The 9,363-nt window shown below is 36.0% G+C and overlaps 1 protein-coding gene across 1 annotated transcript; it reads left to right on the forward strand.

Moving 5' to 3' along the window:
• The first annotated feature begins 3,070 nt into the window (after positions 1 to 3,070).
• On the forward strand, positions 3,071 to 9,150 carry LOC591555 (baculoviral IAP repeat-containing protein 5). Its single transcript, XM_791113.5, has 4 exons — positions 3,071 to 3,289; positions 6,140 to 6,249; positions 6,937 to 7,054; positions 7,636 to 9,150. The coding sequence occupies exons 1-4, from the start codon at positions 3,155 to 3,157 to the stop codon at positions 7,714 to 7,716; spliced, it is 444 nt and encodes a 147-aa protein (XP_796206.2). The 5' UTR covers positions 3,071 to 3,154; the 3' UTR covers positions 7,717 to 9,150.
• Positions 9,151 to 9,363: the final 213 nt, after the last annotated feature.

A 9,363-nucleotide genomic window follows, 5' to 3' on the forward strand; every position in this document is an offset into this window, starting at 1 on the left:
GTTTCTTTAGATTGGTGCCGCTCTGTGCAACGAGCCGCTTGCGGCGAGTTGACAGTGCGAACCATCTGAAGAAACCGAGCGAACACTGCATTTACGTTTCGCACAACAGGGTCAAGTGCGTTATTTGTTTTATAAAATAGCGACACAAACAGCAACAAACAAAAGTTTAGATCTTAAGTAGTCTATACGAGAGTTCGATCTAGATCTAGAGTTATGTTGGTTCTAGAAATAAAATGAGGGTCTAAGACCTTGCAGGCTTACCAAAAAGTCCACGGGATTCATTGTTTGATTAAAAATAAAATGTATAGGGTGTCTAGAGACGAGTCTACTTCAGACAGCTGAAATTCCTGGCTTCATTATAAAATCCAAAAGTCAAAACGGGTCTAAATCCAAGGCAAAAGTAAAACAAAAATTTGCTTTCTAATAATACCCCGTTCTAGCTAGAGCTAAGCTACGCGTACGCTGCGCTGGGGATCATGGTGGATATGGAGCGTACAAATATTAGCTACGCGTAGCCTATAGCCTACAATGCACTCGAGGGAGCGTACTAGTACTACGCGTACGCGCGCGCACTGGATCTCCATGGTCACGCGTACGCACCGTGCAATATAACTTTTTACTGCGCTTTTTCTGCACTCATTTCTGCAAAATCGTGCTTGCATCAAAAATTTTTCAATGTCATGTGACGCGTATTGACCAATCACGATGCTTAAAATACTAGAGCCATTTTATAACAAATATCAACGAACATTTGTGCGCGCGCGTGTGTGTGTGTGTGACTTTGCTTCTGCAAAAAGCCATGCTTTTCATTCGATACATTCAATTCATTCCCTCACTCCGTTCATCCCAACATATTACATACTGTATGCATCACTTTGGCGCATTTCGATTTTTGCACTCCCGCAAACAATGTCTCCTGTTCATTCAAGCGCGAACATATTATACCACACAAAATGATACCAAATGATTTGGGATATAACACTCTTTCATAAGATGTATAATAATCTACTGTTCAAAAATGATTTTGAAAATAATAAGCAATTTTATAGGTGTAAACTTTTTTTTGACTCACACAGTATAGGAAGCGCCCCGCGATATATTATTTTCAATTTTCTACATAACCTGGATTTCGCGATGTAGCAAAAGATGTGAGAAATTTCAATACCTTTTTTGTAATTACTGTGACAGCAAATGATTGTGCGATAGCAGCAATACCAAAATAGTGCCATATAATGTAAAGTATCGAATGCCGTTTCGCGAATTGTTTTGAAAGTATCTATCTATCTGAGTATCTTCTCCCGGTTCGGAGGTTGATTGCAACATCTCTCCATTTCATTCTATCTTCTGCCATTCTTGTGCACTCTTGCAGTTTTAGTCCACTCCAGTTCTTGACATTCTCTTCCCAGTTGATTCTGGGTCTCCCTCTAGGTCTACTTCCTTCCACTCTTCCTTCCAATACATCCTTTAAAAGGCTTTGGTGCCTTTTAACGTGACCAAAGTATTTGATTTTTCTCTCCTTAACTAATCCTACTAGTGCAATTTGTTTACGCCCTGCCATGTGCAATATCTCTTTGTTGGTTTTCATTCGTTTCCAGGATATTTTCATCATTCTTCTGTAGATCCACATTTCAAAAGATATTATTCTATTTTCCATGGTCTTGTTTATTGTCCATGTTTCTGCTCCATACAGTAGGACAGACCATATACATAACAGTTTACTAGTCTCAACCAAAGCGCAAATTTCACCTTTCTATTTGTGAATAATCCTTTCATTGCCAGAAATGTATTCCGAGCAATCTTCTTTTTATTTCTGCTTCGCATCTGGCATCATCTGTGATAGTTTTGTCCTATAGATGTAATTACTGACTTGCTCAATGATATGTCCATCCAGTTTCAAACATATAATAGGCTTATTCTCTGTTCTACTAAAAATCATTGACTTAGTTTTCTTGACATTCATTGAAAATATGCACACAAATAAATGGCGTTCTGATAGGGATCGAGGTGGCATGCTGAACAAGATTTTAGATTATAGGTATTACATTTCTTCCTGTCTAGCTCCATGCTTTCATCTTTTCTTTTTTTCTTCCCATCTCCCCTCTTTTCAATCCCGCCATTTTCCATAAAGGGCAATCCAACCCTTGTTATCAGTTGATTTGATTGAAAGCAGAAAGATAAGAAACAGAATGGCAAGAGTTTGGAATGAATCGGCCAGCCGGACCAGAAAGGAAGTTATAAACGTTTGAAATACCGAGATCTCCAGAAGTCTGTGCGAATCTCAAGTTGGTAGTTTGGTCAGTGAACTCTTGTGACGTAGGACGTGGATAACTCTCCCGTTTGCTTGCCGTGTACAAAAATGTCATTAATTTCTGTTTTTCTCGTAAGTACCTTTTCCTTGGTACTCAAAAGAAAAGACCCTCCTGAGCAATGAATTTTAGAAAATTTAAATTCATATGTTTGAACAGATGGGAAAATATTCTGGCACTATACATCACATTGACATTACCGCTTTAGCTAATTTGAAGTGCCCATACGTATAGTACCGGTAGTTACAACTTTAAAGAAATGAAAATAAATCATAATTTTCTTATATTTAGTCAGATTTAATTGAAACTTTCATCAGTTTGCTATTCTTATTTTTCTGCTTTCTTTTAGAGTAGTTGTCTAAAGCTCCCCGAGTTGTCTATTTTGGTAGGATTTCCTTTTCATAATTTCTAAAGCTTTTGGGGTTGCAATCAGAAAAAACTTTATTAGATTTTAGAGGATGCAATCATATATGATTGCATTGAGTCTTCTTTTTTGTATAATAAATCAGCGGATCATGTGTAGGTCCTTATCACTGATCAGTTTTTTTTTTTTTAATCCCAGCCCTCAGCGTTCAGAGCGAAATATGCTCTTAATCAAAATCAATAGAACCATTTAGATACTAAGTAATACCTAGTGCATTCTAATCTAAGGTATTTTAATATTAAAATATATTATTTGAATTTTTAAATTTCAATCAACAATTTGAATTCAATAATAATTTGTATGCTATTTTATTATATTTTACTATGGTCCATGTAACTGAACGAGCCTATACCTATAGCGGTTTCTTCAAAACTGTTGTTTCGGATTGCGGAGTGTTGTTGTAATTATTTGAATAATCATAAAAATGGGGGCAGAAAAGGAGGAAAACATTGATACTGAAGCAGAATTGGAAGAATTTGCAATGCATTTTGAGGCAAATCGTTTGGATTCGTTTAAGGACTGGCCCTTCCTAGAAGATTGTTCCTGTGTTCCACAAAAGGTAACGAAACGAAAATAAGCCAACCAGCGCGAGCTGTGGCTTGGCTCTGCCGGAGGTTCGGGATGCACAGTTCAGCAGATACCGTAGACATACCGGCTCAACTGAGCTGAGCTGAGCTGACTTGAGCTGACCGAAAATTCTGTCTCTTTTGTTCGTTAGCCTCTTATTTGTGTAGAATCGGCTCCTAACTTTATAGACAGAAGCCGACCATAGCATACTAGGAGTAGGGTTAGCTGTGCAAACTTTACTGGATGGCATGATTAACGATTGTGCCAGGGGCAGGGAAAAAAATTATATTTATTTTTCGTTCGGGGGCTACTTTTCAAGCTTGCCTGCATGAAATTAACACTCTAAATTTTGTTTTGCAATGAACTCTATGCAAATTTACAGTGGCTCTTTTCTGATTTTCGGGGGCTCTTTTGGGCATTTCGGGGGCTATTCGCCCCGAGCCCACGTGATTTTTTTCACTGGATTTTGCCAGTAGAAAGTCTATTGCAGTAAAGAATGCGCTTAAAATTAAATTTCATCTGTTCATTTTACTTTTTTAGCAGATGTACATATCTGATGCATTATTTATTATAGATCTACTCTTTTTATTTCCAAATAGATCTATTATTATAAGACCTAAGCTAAAATACACCCGGTCATCTTGACTTTGTTGCTTGAAAAGTACCCCTTTACCTTTACTTTTTTTAGTGAGGCTTTACAAGGCTTTAGTTTAGGCTTTACCAGAGATTTTGGGAACAAGAATGCAGTCCCTCCGACTCCAGAGTAGGCACATGTACCTGTACTCTGTAGGGGGGGGGGCGGGATACATCAATTCCACTTACCAACTTGACTGTATAATAATCTATTTAGGGTCTAAAGGTAAAGACCAGTATTGGAAACGCCCCAATTTCAAAAAATGAAATGGAAGCTCTCATTACCAATCATGTGAAAGAATATGTTTTGACTAATACATGATGATAAAAAATTTGCCGGGAAACCGCCTACTAATTCATATATTTTGTAAATTTGTTTCTCTCATGGTCTGTGAGAGATATAGGGTAGTCCCATATACATCTTTCTGTGTATAGTGCTTGTAACTTTACAAAAGTACCCCTTTACCTTTACTTTTTTTAGTGAGGCTTTACAAGGCTTTAGTTTAGGCTTTACCAGAGATTTTGGGAACAAGAATGCAGTCCCTCCGACTCTAGAGTAGGCACATGTACCTGTACTCTGTAGGGGGGGGGGGGGGGGCGGGATACATCAATTCCACTTACCAACTTGACTGTATAATAATCTATTTAGGGTCTAAAGGTAAAGACCAGTATTGGAAACGCCCCAATTTCAAAAAATGAAATGGAAGCTCTCATTACCAATCATGTGAAAGAATATGTTTTGACTAATACATGATGATAAAAAATTTGCCGGGAAACCGCCTACTAATTCATATATTTTGTAAATTTGTTTCTCTCATGGTCTGTGAGAGATATAGGGTAGTCCCATATACATCTTTCTGTGTATAGTGCTTGTAACTTTACAAAGAATGGGCCAAATTTCTTATCATTTTGATGATTCCAGAACCTTGCAGATGCTAGATGCTAGATGATCAACCTTTTCTGATCGATTCCACAACGTTTCTTTCACAATGCAATCACATGACCATAACTGGTCTTTACCTTTAATGCCAATGGTCCTTTTTCAGGTAAAATTCTGGTCGTCAAAATGCAACTCTGTGTTGAAAATCTTCCAGCCGATTCTTATCTAACTGTCCTGCTCATGAAAGATCATAAGATGACGTCTTTCATGAGCAGTCACAGTTGGAAAATTTGTATGCAGACTTGTTCAAATCAAATTATCGTTTGAAATTATCTATTGAAATTGAACTGTCTGGATAACCAACTTGCCCCACCTGTCCTATACACACAATGTAGACCGTTGCCATTAGTAGGCAAGAAATCTAGGTACATGGTGGTAGATCTAGACAAGATGGATCATAGATGCGGATCCTATGCAGGTGCAAAATTCACAATAACAACAACAAATGTCAGTAAAAGCAAAAGTCAAATTAGCCTCTTTCTTGTGTCTACACTATTCAACTACAGATCTATAAACACAAATGAAAAAGAACTGTTTGAGAAATGACAAATTTATTCAACAACAGCCAAAACCTTTTAACATGTTGACCATGACCTTTCTCTACCAGGCTGTGTGACTGATCTTACTCTCATTTTTAACATAAAACGTTCCACGCTGTATTGCAAATAATTTGATAGATATTTAATGTAGGAAATATATAGATTACTTATGAGCGTGAGTCACAAAGACCTATTAAATATAGGATTTGTATCGCTTCATTAAATTCTTTCAAACATTATTGGTTCGATTTTCTATGAATCCTTTCATGTTCAATTCCCTTTTGATATTGAAAATGAAGACAACATAAATGAAATGGAGGCACTCATTAGGCAATGTTGTGAATCTATGGGAACTTGGGAAGCCATGATCAAGCGGAAATTTCTCTCTGCATCTAGCACGGCTACGGTACATGTAGCAAAGTTAGCAAAATTTGAAAATGACATTGCTTAGCCTTAGAATCAAAATACCCCCCCCCCCCCCAAAAAAAAAAAAAAAAAAAAAATATTTATAAAAAATTTTAAAAAGTCACTAGATAAATTAAAATTAAAAAAAAACATAAATAAAATAATAATGAATAAATTAAAAAATATGTATATATATTTTTTTGGTCAATGATGTCGTTGAAATTACAGCTCTCATCTGTTGCATTCCTTTTGGGCCACCCCTGTATATATAGTTCATGTGCCTGTAATTGCCTGACTGTGTATTGTTTGTTTCCTCCATCCATAGCTTGCTGAAGCTGGATTCTATCATATCCCAAGTGAACAAGAACCAGATGCTGTCAGGTGTTTCATGTGTCTCAAGGAGCTGGATGGATGGGAACCAGATGATGATCCAATGTAAGATATTCATGTATTCATTTGTGGTGGTGGTAATTTTACCTGACTGCTAAGAAAGCATAAATGCTTCTAAGTAAGCAACCAGACGGTCGACTGCTTTAGGTCTTCTCCGAGGGACCTGGTAATGAGGATTAATGCCTTACCAAAGGGCACTAGCGCATTGACTTGATTTCGAACCTGGGTCACCGGATTATGACACCACTGCTCTACCAACTGAGCTATCACACCTATTCAGTATTTATACAAGGCAGTACTACTAGAAGTAGGGGTGATATAACAAATGGCAAATTTACCACTTCCATACAGCCAAAACACCAAATCACTGGCCCCAACTGACAGAAAAGATATCTTATTTAATTGAAGGTCTTTAGATTTCACTACAATTTGTTGCTGTACCATTGCAGACTTTATATTATAATCAGTGCAAGAATGCAAGTGCAGTACTGTTATTGTTTTTAATATTTGTATCTCTTAATTTTCATTTCTCAGTCTGGGATATACATGTACACGTGCTTGTATTTTTTTTCCATGAATGTATGCAGTGTATTTTTTGTTTTTGTTTTTGGAATGTATTACTCCCACTGCAACTCAAAATGTATTGAGGCGACAAAATACAGTGTATATTTGTTTACAATTTGATGATTTACCCGTAACCCCATTTTTGTCTATTTTCTTGTGACAATGAAGGAGCGAGCACAAAAAGCATGCACCAAAGTGTCCTTTCATAAAGCACTGGAAACCAGAGGAAGAGTACACAGTGACAGATTTCATCAAGAGCATAGCAGAGCGTCAACAAGCAAGAGTGGTAAGCAATCTACCATTCACCTCTCTTTGGATGGAAGTTTAAAAGATTGTTTCTTGATTTTCTGCTTATTCTGTAGAAAATAGAAAATTCTTAACTTAATCGACCATTGAATTCTCTCATTCCCATAGATTTGATACATACAGGAGCTACCTGGTTCCCAAAGCTAATGGGTTAAAAAGTAATGGTATTATTCATACTTCAAAGTTCAAATACAACTGTTACTGATTGTCATCTGCCATATGAATTTGACTGAAAATGCCTAAATAGCTAATTGTCAAAAGGATTAAAGAGGATTACCGGTATAGGTCAGTGGGGAAGTATTTAGAATGCATCTTCCGATACGCTTATATTTTTATTTTGTGTATGTCAGTTTGAGCAAGTTATTGTAATTTTCTTAATATTTGCTTTTTAAAAGTAAGTGTAACAACTCATTTGTTTCTAGTATGAATACTTTAACAATTTCAGACAGTTGTATTGCTTTTCCTCAACTGTATGCTAATTCCTATTTAAATGAAGTATTTAAAAGAATGATTAAGCAGGATTGATAAGGGGTTCTTTAACCTTATTTTCATTCATCACAGAAACGTATAGCAGAGACGAAGATCAAAGAATTCAAGCAACAGGCTGAAGAAGTCCGGAAACAGATGGAACTCTTGGCTTAAAGACTACAACTAAAGGCTAGTCTCAGTTCCAAAGTGAATGCATGTTTACATGTATTGTGTCGTGATGCTGATTCAAATCTTACTTTTATTTTTATTTCAGTTCAGCCATTCATAATTTGTTAATCGTTTTAGAAATCTGAAGGAATAGTCATTTGACAATGGGCCTTTTAATTTAGGCAACATAGGCCTAATAAAACCCCTCAAGAAATTCAGGTGAAGTGTTGACATCTCTATTGTTAGTACATTGTATATTATATTTGACGGTGGTATCATTGAAAAGCCTGTTTATTCCTCTTTACAATGATGCCCCATTTGTAATCATGGAATGTGCAGTACACTTGAATATGCCCCCCCCCCCCCCCCCCCCCCGAGTCAAAATGTTGCAAAAAAGCATTGTAATTGTCAATAGTGAATTCTTCCATTGTCTTTTGAAGAAATAACAACGCACATTTGCAACAATTCCAGTTACATTTCACATCTGACATGGCCCCATATTCAGGTTTACTGCGTAGTCCATGATAACACAATCATTACGAACGGGGCATTACTGTAAAGGGGAATAAACAGGCTTTTAATTGTTTTCAATTTTGAGGAATTGACATGAAAATCAAGTCAAATCAAAGTCATATTGGAAAGTAGGTCTTCTCCATCTCGGCTCTTTTCTAATTCAATCATAGTTGAACCATCTCTTGTAAAAACTTGACTGGATTGAGCATTGATTAAAATGTTTCATCTTAATTTATGACTTGATGACTTTAAATGCCTTCATGAGGGAAAGGAGAATAAGATTTCCATTACTTTGGTGTTCTCTGGGAAATAAATTGGATCATTCATGAGTATTGTCATTTTCTCCCCTTTTTTCTCAAGTTGTTATCTTCTCATTTGGACCTAATATGTTGTGTATAATCTAACCTACAGCATGCGCATTAGTTTCGTACAGACAAATGTACAAGTAAAGAACTGCTCCTCAGACTCCTCTTTGTTTTCAGAATGTATTATTATTTCCACCCAATTGTACAGTTAGAAACATGTATTTTATATATCTATAGATAGGCATATATTTTGTACAAATCACTGTCTTTGAAACATACAATATTACATTAAGAGTAGATTTAGTGCAGGAGGTCTTATCCTAGTTTTTTAAGGTAATGAATGGTTTTGTAACTAAAACAATTAATTCTAATTCAATGGAAAAAATAACTTCAGAGAGGAAAATAGCACCTGCCAAACATTTCATGGGGGAGGGGCTATCACATCTCTAGATTTTGGGGGTTTATTTGAGAGGCCATAAGTTTACAAAGTCCTTATTTAGAATATAAGGAATACATTTTATATACCTCTTTTCTTCCAGAGGAAAGTGTTTAATACCTTACCTCCATGTGTCAGTCTGTATCAAATGTAAATAAATAAATTCATGTATATATTCAAGAGCAATACTTCATTGTATATGTCTTTATATTTTTGCCAAAAGTGTGTAAAATGTGTGCTTGTTTGTTTGTTTGCTTTGGGTGTTTTTTTTTAGTAAATATGCTGTGGACATTTCATAGAAATTAACAGAACTGAAATATTTGAAGGTAGTAAACCAAAAAAAAAGATTTGTAAAGATTTTTTAACCCACAATATATATGTCAAATTTGCATACATCCA

This window comes from Strongylocentrotus purpuratus, unplaced genomic scaffold (genome assembly GCF_000002235.5).
Source record: "Strongylocentrotus purpuratus isolate Spur 01 unplaced genomic scaffold, Spur_5.0 spur5_scaffold_14, whole genome shotgun sequence".
Lineage (NCBI taxonomy): Eukaryota > Metazoa > Echinodermata > Echinoidea > Camarodonta > Strongylocentrotidae > Strongylocentrotus > Strongylocentrotus purpuratus.

What these genes read in the sequence shown, in the direction of transcription:
- LOC591555 (XM_791113.5), top strand. Translation starts at nt 3,155, where the DNA reads ATGGGGGCAGAAAAGGAGGAAAACATTGATACTGAAGCAGAATTGGAA. An exon ending in GTTCCTGTGTTCCACAAAAG is followed by an intron (nt 3,290 to 6,139) that starts GTAACGAAACGA and finishes CTCCATCCATAG; the next exon opens with CTTGCTGAAGCTGGATTCTA. An exon ending in AGCGTCAACAAGCAAGAGTG is followed by an intron (nt 7,055 to 7,635) that starts GTAAGCAATCTA and finishes CATTCATCACAG; the next exon opens with AAACGTATAGCAGAGACGAA.